The sequence below is a fragment of the Larus michahellis genome, chromosome 1 (assembly GCF_964199755.1).
Source record: "Larus michahellis chromosome 1, bLarMic1.1, whole genome shotgun sequence".
Taxonomy (NCBI): Eukaryota; Metazoa; Chordata; class Aves; order Charadriiformes; family Laridae; genus Larus; species Larus michahellis.
This window is the reverse complement of record NC_133896.1, coordinates 68,855,358-68,867,363: the sequence shown is the minus strand read 5'-3', so window position 1 is coordinate 68,867,363 and position 12,006 is coordinate 68,855,358. Positions and strand designations below refer to the sequence as shown.

At 40.1% G+C, this 12,006-nt stretch overlaps 1 protein-coding gene across 17 annotated transcripts in view; it reads left to right on the top strand.

The window, feature by feature from the left end:
- MICAL3 (microtubule associated monooxygenase, calponin and LIM domain containing 3) overlaps window positions 1–12,006 on the top strand; it is a 163,651-nt gene that overhangs the window by 139,368 nt on the left and 12,277 nt on the right. For 13 of the 17 annotated variants that reach the window (XM_074584830.1, XM_074584923.1, XM_074584912.1 and 10 more), the window contains 3 exons: window positions 1,894–1,944; window positions 3,802–3,909; window positions 4,660–4,753. In XM_074584830.1, coding sequence (XP_074440931.1) covers window positions 1,894–1,944; window positions 3,802–3,909; window positions 4,660–4,753 — 253 coding nt within the window. Of the gene's footprint in view, window positions 1–1,893; window positions 1,945–3,801; window positions 3,910–4,659; window positions 4,754–9,306; window positions 9,358–12,006 lie in introns of all 17 variants that reach the window. The other 4 variants (XM_074584813.1, XM_074584934.1, XM_074584869.1 and 1 more) reach the window with 2 other exon arrangements.

The window sequence follows — 12,006 nt, the reverse complement described above, 5'->3', positions numbered from 1 at the left end:
GGGTTCAGATAAGAGTTGCTGTTCTGCCTTGTAAGCTCCTTCAGGAGGAAGCAGGGCTTCAGTAAGGTCCATGCTTGTTTTCAGACTTCGGTATGCCTTGACGGTCACTTTATTTCTGTGCTGAGCTACTTTGATTGAAAATGGCTTTTGCAGAAAAAAAAATAAATCTCATCATTAAGCATCATAGGGGATGGGTGACAGTGGCAGATGCCTGGAATTCTAATACTGAAAATATCTGACGAGCTCTGCCAAGGGTATGGTGGTGGTGTCTCATTTTCTCCCATTTGCTGTTGCTGAAGTTACATTAAGAATTTCTTTGCTCAGCATCTGCCTATTTTCTAAAGAATAGTTTTGAGAAGGAATTTATTTAGAGGAGATGAATCTGAGAACTCCACTTACCTAGTTTTGTTGCATCCTGCCCAAGGATGTAGAACGTACGTGCAAACGCTGGAATGCCTTGCTGTCAAAAGAAATGTAGCTGAACTTCGAGACTGGCAAAACTGGGTTTGTACTGATTTGGGGTGGGGGTTATATTTTTTTAAGTTACAAACTGCCTGCTACTTACTACGGGTAAGAGTTGACTTCCTGTGTGCCGTATAACTTTTATGTGAACCCCTTCTCTAAACTGAAATTGTGCTTGTGTCGCTTTTTTGGTAATTGTAGTGAGCTTGCTTCCCAGACAGCTTGCTCTGTTTAGCCCGTTCTTTGTGATCAGCAGTGAATTAATTCAGTGTTGTTTAATGTCGTGTCTTTCAAGAGAAGCATCTTGTAAAGACTTTCCGATGTAAATGCCTCCCGGGTCTTGTGTTTGTAGGCGTGTGTCATTGTGAGTGTGTTTCTCGTTGTTCCCTTACAATTGCGCTGTTGTGATCAGACATGTGTTTTACTACTGCAGGTAGCTCGCTTTTTACTGAAATTTGCATACATGCTGAAGTTGTGCTATGGCTTTTCATTTGTGACTGTTTTTAGTTAATTAAATGTGAAAATGCAAAATGCTGGCTGTTTGCCCAAAATGGCACAATGCCCTCAGTACTTCATGATAAAAGAGAAATTTACTTCTCTTATAAACCCTAAGAAGTTTACTTGCCTTATTTTCGGGTACAGGGTAACATAGAATGTCCTTGGATAGAGAAGGTAGTGATTTTCTCCTGCTCTCCTTCTCCTCCTCCTCCTCCTCCCTCACTGCCTCCATGTCCCCCCCTCCTCTCCTCCTCCTCCTCAGTTTAGCTCCTCAGGCCCTCTGGAGGTTCTCTTCTTAGACAGGGAGGTTCCATTACTGTAGGACACATAACTCATTTTGAGCCCATGTGGTGTTTCTCCTGTCACAAAGAAGTGAGGAAGATTTATGATGCTAGTTAAATGCAAGCGATCATTTGTGTGAAGTAGAGATAATTTAAAACAATGAAATAAACACAACTCCTAGGAGAGGTTGTAGATCAGACTGTAAACGGAGGGTTGTGTGACAGAGTACGATCTAGTTGGCTGAGCCAGTTCAGACCAAACATGGCCCAGCATAAGCTAATTATTATTCGAAATCCTAAGCAAAAATTTTGTATGTCTATGTATGCATACTTGCGCAGTGGATGTTAAAACCATAGGTAGATAAAGGCCAAATAATTCGTCTAGAAAAAGTTATTTCCAAGTTGACTGTATCTTCAAAGAGGCTGCCACAGCTAATTGCCTTCAGGAGAGTGCTAGAAACTTAATTTTTGAGGACAGAAGTTCCATTGTGCTTCATCAATCTGGGTCACGTTCAGCATTTGCACAATTTTATGTTTCATTTAAAAACAGCTTTGTTTTATTACTGTGCATCTGTTTTCAATGTTGAACTGATTTTGCTTCATTTTGTATGTTTTTTTTATTTTTTTTCCCTTTACCATTCCCCCTTTAAAGTCGATTTATGTACCACACGCCTTGGCATTCAAGAGATCATATTCGTCAAAGGTAGTGTCTCCATTCCCACTAGTTGGCCATTGTTGCATTGCATGTCCCTATATTAACCCATTGAATCCATAGCTACCCATCACATGTGCACTAACATCACAAACATTGACTGTGCATGCGTGAGACGTTAGCAGACATCGGCAGCAAATTCTTTGTAGAGGTTGACTACCAAAAATGCATTAAGCTCTGAATTATCTGTCTGGTTAGAATGCATGCAATTGGCAGTGCACAGCCGTGCACCACTGTACAGAGTGATGGGGATGATCTTTGAGCTTCAGAACAAACTGGTTTGCAATGCAATTAAATATGTATGCATATTCTTTTTTTAATACTTAGAATACGAGTTCAAGCAAATCATCAACTTGAATAAGCGTCTTTCAGAATTGCTGAGTTCACTGAAATCTTAGTGAAACTCTGTGTCAGGCTAAAATCAAGACAGAAGTTGCGTTTCTATTTCAGGAACATTGCTGCTTTCTGAAATTCTTATTGTCCTGTCTTCACAGTCAGAAGAGTTTTACGTGGGACAGGAAAGTCACACCCTCTATCGCTTTACCTCCTGATTTGGGTATAATTGTGGATTTTCTGTTTTTAAAAAAGAAAGAGTAAAGTGTTAACTTCTGGGAGCTTTAACGGTGGTGCTTGCTAACCACCTATCTGAGGGGTTTTTAACAGAGCTGAGATCCTACCTTAAACTCCCTTCACCGAGAACAATAAACCAGGGGTAGACTGGCCAATGTGGCAGTACAATAACTAGATAAAGCAAATTTCAGGGTGGTCTGTCTTAACATTTTTTACTTCAAGTTGACTGTCCTTGGAGAAGATCACTTTCCAGAAGTGGAAGACATCTGTTTACAGCTGTCCTTTAAAGCCTACATACATGTACGTGGGAAGACAGTTCTTTTCTTCACTGTAGTTCACTTAATGCGGTTTTGAAGTTTCTTTGTCAGTCTAAAAAGTCTGTGAGAGGAAGCCCTCCTAGACTACAACACAACCAACTAGTATACCTGATAAGATACTAAACCCCATTTCAGTAATGTTAAAAAGACTTCCTTATTTTTAACCTAGTTTCACTGAGAGAAAAGAAGAGGAGGAAGTACCTTTCTTTTTCTATAAACATAGCCTTTCTCCTTTTGGGTGGCTTCTGGTGTTGTAATATTTTAGTTTTAGTTTAGGGCTTGTTTGCTCTGTTTCATACCAGCCAGTTTTGTGGGGTTGCTCTTGAGATGGGATTTCCCATCTCACACCAGAATGTCATTTTACTTTCAAATGTCTTTTTGCCGCCTTGATTCATAGAAAAGTTGCACAAATTTACATGAGTAGTCCTTGCCAGTTATACCAGTATCACTTGCAATTATGGACGTTCTTGCTCCAGAATAAAATAGGAAGAAGAGAATACCAATACAACAACACTAGTCTATAATAATTTCTTAGCTTATACTGCTGTAACTGTTCATATAGACATGCCTTCGCCCTGTTTTAAAATGAAATCAAGGTGACCCCTCTATATGGTACTCATTGATTTAACTAAATCCATTTGGCTAAATTTATTGAGAAATAGAGTAAAAATCGATATGATCTTTGGGGAGAGGTTTCATATAGCAGTGGAAGATGGGGTGAGACGTTATAGAAAATCACAGCTTTGCAGTTGGCTTATATGCTTCTTCACTCTTGATTTGACTCTGAAATTGTTGCTCACTGCGCTGTGAACACCTTTGCCTACAGAAGCTTGACTTTTGACACAGCCATGGCAAAGACAGAACACGTCCCTTCTGAGATTTTGGAAGAGAAAATGGTCATCCTTCCCCACATACCTCTGAGCATGCAAATAAAACCTGATCCTGTTTTTCCCTCCTTCAGAGAGCCTACACAGAAGAGGAACTGAACGCCAAGCTGACCCGGCGCGTACAGAAAGCTGCCCGTAGACAAGCCAAGCAAGAAGAGCTAAAGAGGTTACACAGAGCTCAGGTAGTGTCTCATGATCTGCTTGTCACGGCAGACAGTTGAAAGCACCATGATCCTGACATTCCTCTGAGTATGTCAGAAGAGGATCCAGAGATGGAACTTTTCTCTATTTCTACATGATTGTCCCTGCTCCTACTCCCTCTTTCGAATTTGATACCATGTCACAGACATGGGAAGAATGGGTGAAACTTGTCATGATAGTTCTACAGTGAGAAAAAGAACAACCATAACACCTTTCCTGCTGGAGATGAGCAAAGCATCATGCACTGAATGGAACAGTGATAGTCAGATAATACCCAATGAAGCTATCATTGCTCTGCTAGATTATGCTGCTGAGTGAAGTGTTACTAAATTAACCTTTAATTACCAGAGAATCTGTTGGAAAACTGCTGGCATCATCTATAAGTAATGGGTTTTGTTTAAAACTTGAGGTAGGGACTCAGCTGACTGAATAGCATCACCTTTAGCTTCAGCGTTTAGGAAGGTGATTGGAGTTGTAGCAATTAAGCGAGTATCAAGGTGTTTGCAAAATTAAGGGATAGGATGCAATGGGGTGGGGAGGATGTTCTCACTGGAGGCACTTTTGAGTGATGCTAGTGGTGAGTGATGCTAGCTTTTGAAGCAGCGTATTGTTGAATACAAATACGTGTTTTTGAAAAGGCCGATGTGACTGAACTCAGTGCTAGATGAGCGATGCAGACTGAGCAGGAGAATTGCTGTTGATGAGATTCTGCTCCATTCTTCTCTGAACAGATCATCCAGCGGCAGCTTGAACAAGTGGAAGAGAAGCAGAGGCAACTCGAGGAGAGAGGGGTTGCTGTGGAGAAGGCCCTTCGGGGAGAAGCAGGTATCCATCAAAGCGTGGTTTGCTTTTTAATATTTTCTTATCAAGTGCTTGTGCAGTAGTTCATAGCTTGCTTGGATTTTAGAGGCAATTGGACCATTATAGTCTAGGCATAGAGTCCAGTGTGAATCCATTCTCCCTTTCTACTATCTTTTTGAGACCTTGTTTTTCCTGTGTTTCTTCTAATTCTGGGACTTCCCTATCGGCAGAGGCTTAGTCTGCTTGTCTTTGCCTGAGGCTTAGGAGGTAATTCTGCAACTATTAATAATGGCTGTCTGGCTGTTTCTGCATATTGCTGGGTATTACAGCTAGAAAATTGCAGGGGTTTCCTAGATGCAATTCACATAAAGCTGTCACAGGAAGAGAACACTGTTTTTATGTTAAGGAATTAATTGTGAAATTGTGTGTGCTTTCTCTATTGTGTTGGATTATCAAGGTAGTGTCCTTACAAGGGACCATCACAGAACATCTTCCTCACTGCACAGCCCAGCACACTGGCTACTTCCAACAAAGTTGTGCAGAGCAGAAATGCACACGTGTACTGAAAGGTATCCATGTCCAGCTGTTAAAGAAATGTCGTGTGTACTTGAAATTAAATTAAATGAGTATCATCTGATCTGGCAAAGCATGTGAGTGGAGGAGTACTTGGTTCAAATAATGCTGATCGTAGTATAATGATTTGGAAAAAAGAATCCTCGTTTGCAAGGAGTCAAATATCCAACAGGCAAATGCAGTGTGCGTATACCTGAGAAGCCCAGGATTATGTACCTGATTACAAGGATCAGAGATCAGAAATGGTAATAGTGGAACAGGTGTTTGGAAAATGTTTTAGCTTGTTGCTTGGACTGAAGAGTGACGACTATGCCTGTGAAGATGGAACTTGATTAAGCAGTGAAGGTTCACCAGAGGAAAAGTCTGTTGTGACTTCCCACCAATTCCTACTCGGCCAGGATTGGGTATGTTTGATGCTCCGTAAGGACGTGCCAAAGCAGCAGGACTGAGTGGTTACCAAAGAAAATAGGTACTACAAGTGTGGAGAACAACCTTGAGGACTCTGATGGTTTTGTGATCTGGCTGGCTTTTTCATTTGTGGGTTCAAAGAAACAGCCTTGTGCAAAAACTCTTTCTCTGTTGGTGGTGCATCCTTCCTTATGCTGTGTATTTCTGTGTAGCCCCACTCTGTTCTCTGGCCTGCCAGTTACTGCACTTGCTAAAACCACCTCTCTTATCCCTAATTGTTCTTTTCTTTTTTTCTTCTCCTCTTCTGGAAGCCTGTCTTGGTTACTCAGCTGCTAAATAACTTTCATGTAAGACATGTCAGCACAAGTGGGAAATCTTAGCAGCTGAGAGAACGTTCTTCATGATAGAATGTTCTTTCATTGAATAATGATGGAAGAATGCCTAAAAACATTCAGAGAGGGCAGAATATGATCAAGAGTAAGAATTGCTATTTTATATGGAAGACTGCAGAATTAAACCCTTGTATAACTAACTTCTCACTCCCAACTCTCCCAAAGAAGCAGTCTTACATGAGCTTGTGCAGTCATGAATTTCCTAGCAGAATTCTGAAATTGTAGGTCACTCTTTGCAAAATGAATCTCTTTTCTTCAGGAAGTCTCTAGGGTATTCTTTGCTTTTGCAACGTGTTTCTGTCAACAGATCGTACATTATGGTTACAGAAGCTTAACTATAGAATTTATAAAGAACTCACCAACCTCAACTCTTTCAGTTATTTGAGGGGATTAACAAGAAACACATTCTGGTGCGGGGGGAGCAGAGGAGGGGGAGCATGTTCTAACCTGTGTTGAGTGAAACAAAATATTAAAACTTAATTACATCCTTCACCTCTCTAGCCACTCTTGCATGGACATTTTTCATATGCTTGCAATAAAATAACTGAATTTCTTCTAATTTTTTGAAGTCTGAGACATCAATTCCATAAGTACAAATAATTTCTGCCTCCAATATCCATTAATTATTCAGAAGGGCAATGTAATTTTCTTTTCATCTGCATTGCCTATGATACTGACCTAACAGTGACCGCTGCGTTCAGCAGTACCATTGTGTAAAGGTTTGGAGTCATGCTCTTGTCTCTCATCAGTCCCTCCCCTAATGAAACTGTGTAAACAAAAGTTTAAAAAGGGAAGTACGGTGTATAAAGTGGTGTTGTCATCTGAAAAAAAACCCCAAACCTCTTTCCTTTCAATAAGCTTGTACAAGGGGAAATAATGGGGGAGGGTGGAAGGTGTGCCTTCTGCATATATACTCTGTCCACATAAATAGAGGAGGACTGCAATGTAGCATAAAATAACGGCTGTCCCGTAGAGAGCAACTGTTGACTGTTCTTAGAGAAGATACTGGAGTCTGTAATGAGTGGGTTATTCGGCTTCCCTTTGTGTAGGGAAAGAACAAATCACTCACCGACTTAGGCATTTGAATATGAAGTTTTAGATAGTGTTAGTAGTAGTTTCCTACTACTATATACTTGAAAATCCTGACAGAAGAAACAGGATTTTGTAATGATTTTATTGTTCTGTTGTAGAAAAAGATAGACAAGACCATCTGTGCTTCTCTGTGTCATTTATAATCTTTTAGTATGTTGCCTGTTAGTCATCTTTCCTCTCTACCTTTTGTTAGAGGTCTTCCATTAACTCTAGTTGTTCGTATCTTTGACCTCTGGACCTCTTTCCATTTTTAGAAAAAGATTGGTTTTCAGTTGGACTGGTAAGCACAAAAAGTAGTACTCTAGCTAAGAATTTGTTTACTGAGAATAATCTTGTTTCTGTTTCCCATCCATTTTGCATCAACCTTAATATATTCTTGCCACGTGACTTATATTGAAAAGACTGTCAATGAATTCTTCACAGTGATGCCCTGCTGTCTTCCTGAGATATTACAGTTAATTTAGATCCTAGCAGTATCTACTGAGTACAGCTCAGTACTCTTTCCAGGAATTTCACTCATTATCTGATAGTTGTCAAGTTGAAATATTCTATATGATGATAGTAGCTATTCAGCTAATCAGACTCAGAAACATTTTGGAGGTCATCGTCAACTTTAATTTTGACAAAATAATTGCACCTTCTTGGCTATCTTGTCTTTTCCTTTTTTAAATTGCCTCAGCCTCAGGCAAGGCGCAGTCGGTCTTTTATTCTTTTAAAAGCTGAATGCTCAATCTAACATTTAGTTTCTGATTCAGAAAATGATTCAAAAAATTCAGAAAATCACCCTATGATTACATAATTGCCTTAATACATTCTCTGTGATTATCTTTGAAAATCTCAGCCTTTGATAGTCGCATTCATAGCAAGAATGAATGATTTGGAATGTAAGCTCTATTTCAAGTGATAATGTAAGGTCTACTTCAGGTTGCAAGTTTGTCTCATACAGGCAGCCTAAGCTTTTGTCATTCCTTCCCTGCCCTTTCTTTCTTTTGCATGATGGTATTTCACTGCAAAGGTAAAGTAGGATAGTCTCAATGAAGAATTTTCCCATTTTTCTGCAATGTCCTAAGAGACATCTTGAATGGAATTGCTATTAATGTAACAGTACTTCATATTATAGTGCATTCGCCTGTTTGGACATGCTTATGACTTTGATTTCCTGTGTGGATTTTTCATTTTTTCAAATATTAACTTAAAAATATGTCAAATCAGAAATTTCTGGAACCTTTTTTTTTTTTCCCTTTTCCTCCTTTAGCGTAAACTTTGATAGTCATTTTTAGGAGTTGGGAACTACTACTGTCAGATCAATACTGAAAAATTTAAGAGCCACCTCTTTGCATCAAATGAATCATATGCAGTGAGAAATAGTGCTCTCAGTACTCCCATCTGTCTCTTCCCCAAAGAAACGTTACACAGTGCTAGACTCATGGTGTACCTGTCTCTAGCAGCTGTGGATGTACATGTCTGTTCCACGCACTCCTGTGAAGGTTCTTCTCTGGCACAGCTACTACATCAGCAGAAACACGAATACCCATCTTTCTACACTTAGGCGTTTGCCTAAGTGTCAGCACTCAGTCACTGCCTTCCATCCGTCTGCTGTATGTACACGTCCTCCACTCACTCGCCTCCAAGAAATCAACCCTTACACCTTTCCTGCAGCTGACCTAAGAAATTACACTCTTTCCTTCTGCCATATAGCTCAGCATGAAAGCAACAGGATTAGTGCAGCTTTTCTAAGCAAGAACAGGAAAGACACCAGTGTCAGGTACTGGTGCAGGCTGAAGTAGGTGAAGTGTCTCTATGTAGGCTTCTTGATTTTTCTCCTTGGAAATCCTTGCCTGCCTGCTGGGAATTTTCTCCTCGTCTTCCCAATATATATGTTTGTGATATATTTGTGTGTGTGTGTACATATATGTATGTATACAGAGAAAGAGAGACATACTTTTTTATATATATATGTGTCCACATGTATAGATGCATGTTTCTTGTTTGCCTTTTTCTTTTCTTTTTTCTTCTGTCTGTATGTCTTTTTCTCTTATATTGCTTTGATTGTGTGGGGCTGGGGTGGGTATCTGGTTCAATAACTCTGTCTTCACCAATTCCTTGTTGTAGACTATTGGGGAGAGTCTTATTACAGTGACCTCATCGACTTGCATCTGGGTGGTATGTATAGCTGAACCTCCCGCTGACACTAACCCTGCTGACACTCCTCCCCACCCCTCCCTTCACCTACTTCTCCCATCCTTGGCTCACAAACAAGAAGAAACAGCCCTTGCACACGACTGGCTGTAGCAGAACCCCTTTTCCAGCTCAGGATAAGGAGATGTTGGCATGCTCCACAAACCATGTGTAAGGCTTCCTCTTCTATTTTCTACAGCGTTGATTATTTCAAAATTTACTTACTGTTTTTACTCCAGCCACCTTCCCTGATAGCAGTGGAAGGCCATTCGGGTTTTTTGCTTCTCCTTTGCAAAGTCCAACTCTACCACTGAAATCCTCTTTAGGAAAATATTTTAACGTGAAAGGGACAGCAGAACTGACCAGCTCTCAAGAGCTAACAGCACTGTAAAGGATTAGTCATGCCATTGCCTCCCTGTTCCCCTCTTGAGGCTCGTTTGTTTTTTCCAAAAAAGCCAGAGTGTGTTGATGATCTAACAAAAACAAAATGCTCCCTCAAGGGGCTTTGGAAACACTTGTAGATGACAGATATTTCTTCTTTCTTGTTTTGCCTTACTGTTAGGTTAGAAGAGAATCTACTGTTAAGAGTTCCAGTGATTTTTGATGGAATCTGCTGTTAGAGTTTCTAGTCTGCCCAGTTTGCATCATTACACAGCTAATAAGCTTCTTGCTATGTTATTTTCTTTCAGTCTCTCATTTAGTGCTAAACACACATTACAGTGTTTAGCTCTTTTTTTTCACATAGCAATTATAATCTGGTCATCGCTCTGCACCATGGTTCTGCATTTCTTTAATTAATGTTGCTTCCTGAATCCCTTAGTAGGTAGATAACTTTTGGGTTGCAAATTGCATTTGTTTAATGTTTGCCCATCTTGAAAATTAAAATTACCTTTGCTAGTTTAATTACCCTAAATCTATTCTTATAAAATGAACAAATCTGTCAGCGGATCCAAGAGAAAGCAAACTCTGCTTGGCTGCCTTGTCATCTCAGAGTTCCATTTAATTTGTCTGTCAGAATATAAAGTTTTGCTTGATCTAAGCTGTGTTTTTGTTGAGGGAGGACATTATAGTCCAGCTTTGTAGAGTTGGAAGATCCACACGCTCTAGGCCTGATCCAAAACACATCACTAGAAGTCTTCCCCTGATTTTGTTGTGTTCTGCATTTGATACTTCAAACGTAATCTCCCCCAGGCTTTTAACTGTCATTTTTTCTCCTCCTCCTTGGGGAGGCTGTCCCACATAGTATCCATCCGTAGCTGTCTGTTGGGAATGACTACAGATTCTCCTGGCACAATAGGCTTTTGTTGAAGAACATCCACCTGAGTTGAAATTTAAAAATGGAAGACACTTCTCCTAAGTAGACCTAATTTGTTGCCCAGTTCCCCTGTGCTAATTTTGATGTGATAGTCCTCTGCTAGCCCTGTGCTTCATTCACTGCTCAGTCCCTCTGGCATTCTTTCCAGGGGTATCTTCTGCAGAAAGACTTTGAAATCCTCTTCCTGGTTATGCCCATCGGGGCTGGCACGTACCCTTATGAGCATAGAATAGGGGCTGTAAAAGGGTTGATGCTGAATTACACTTAACAGACCCTTATCCCTATTTAATGCTATTTCCACCATACCTCTCCCTCCTCCTGCTTCTCCTCCTAATGCCTCTTTAGAGACAGCGATCCCATCAAAATCGCTAATAGTGGCTTTAAGAAAATCAAAATAATCTTTACTTAAAGGGACACTGTTGCTTAAATTATTGTGTTGCAGAAAATCTGAATTGAAAATTGAATCTACTTTTTACCTTTTTGGCTTGTTTGCTTTTCCCATTTCTCTGAGCTCAGACAGCCACCCCAGAGTGGTCGGTTTTGATCTGCTGTTACAGGCTGATTTTATTTATATGGTGATTCAGCACTTGGGCTTCCAACAGTCAGAGACAATGTTCAAGTTTTTTAAAAATGGTTGATATATTTTAAAACTGTATCAAGTTTCTGCTTATCTCAAAAACAACTTTTTCGAAACAAACTTTAAAAAACTGTATTGGGCAGTATCCCTTTAAATGCAATGAACCTGTGTAGCCTTGCTGGAGTATGTGGCTTTACAGTACTGTTGTGTTGCCTCTGTAATTTGCTTTACATTTGCTTTTGGGGCTGCCAGAACACTTTTGCCAAAAGGGATACATTGCTCTGATGATACTTGTCACTATTCGGTGGCAGATTTAGAGCTCAGCTTCAAAATTTACATGTCTGTGCAGGATCCTGCATCTGGGTGGACTGCCATTAAAATCCCTGGAGCACCGTGTCACTTCTTGAGCCTGCTGAGCGCGGTGTAAGCAGCTAGGATGGCTGCAGAGCTAATTATTCTACAGGCAACTTGCATCTGTGAGGCATAAGCATGACTCTAGAGTCACGCTGTCAGTAGAATGATAAGCAAAATTGCAAAATACTTTGAAAAGTTATCTGTAAATTGGTAGTAAATTTTGAATGAATAAGGCATTAGTTTATTCTGGATTTTCTTTACACTAATGAGAGTTGCGTTTCATTTAGTTGTTACAGATTGCGCAACAACTGCTGCAAAGGGAGTGGTAACTTCTGACATCCTTGGTCAAGTTCCAGTGTGCAGGATTACAGATTGCTATCTTAACTAC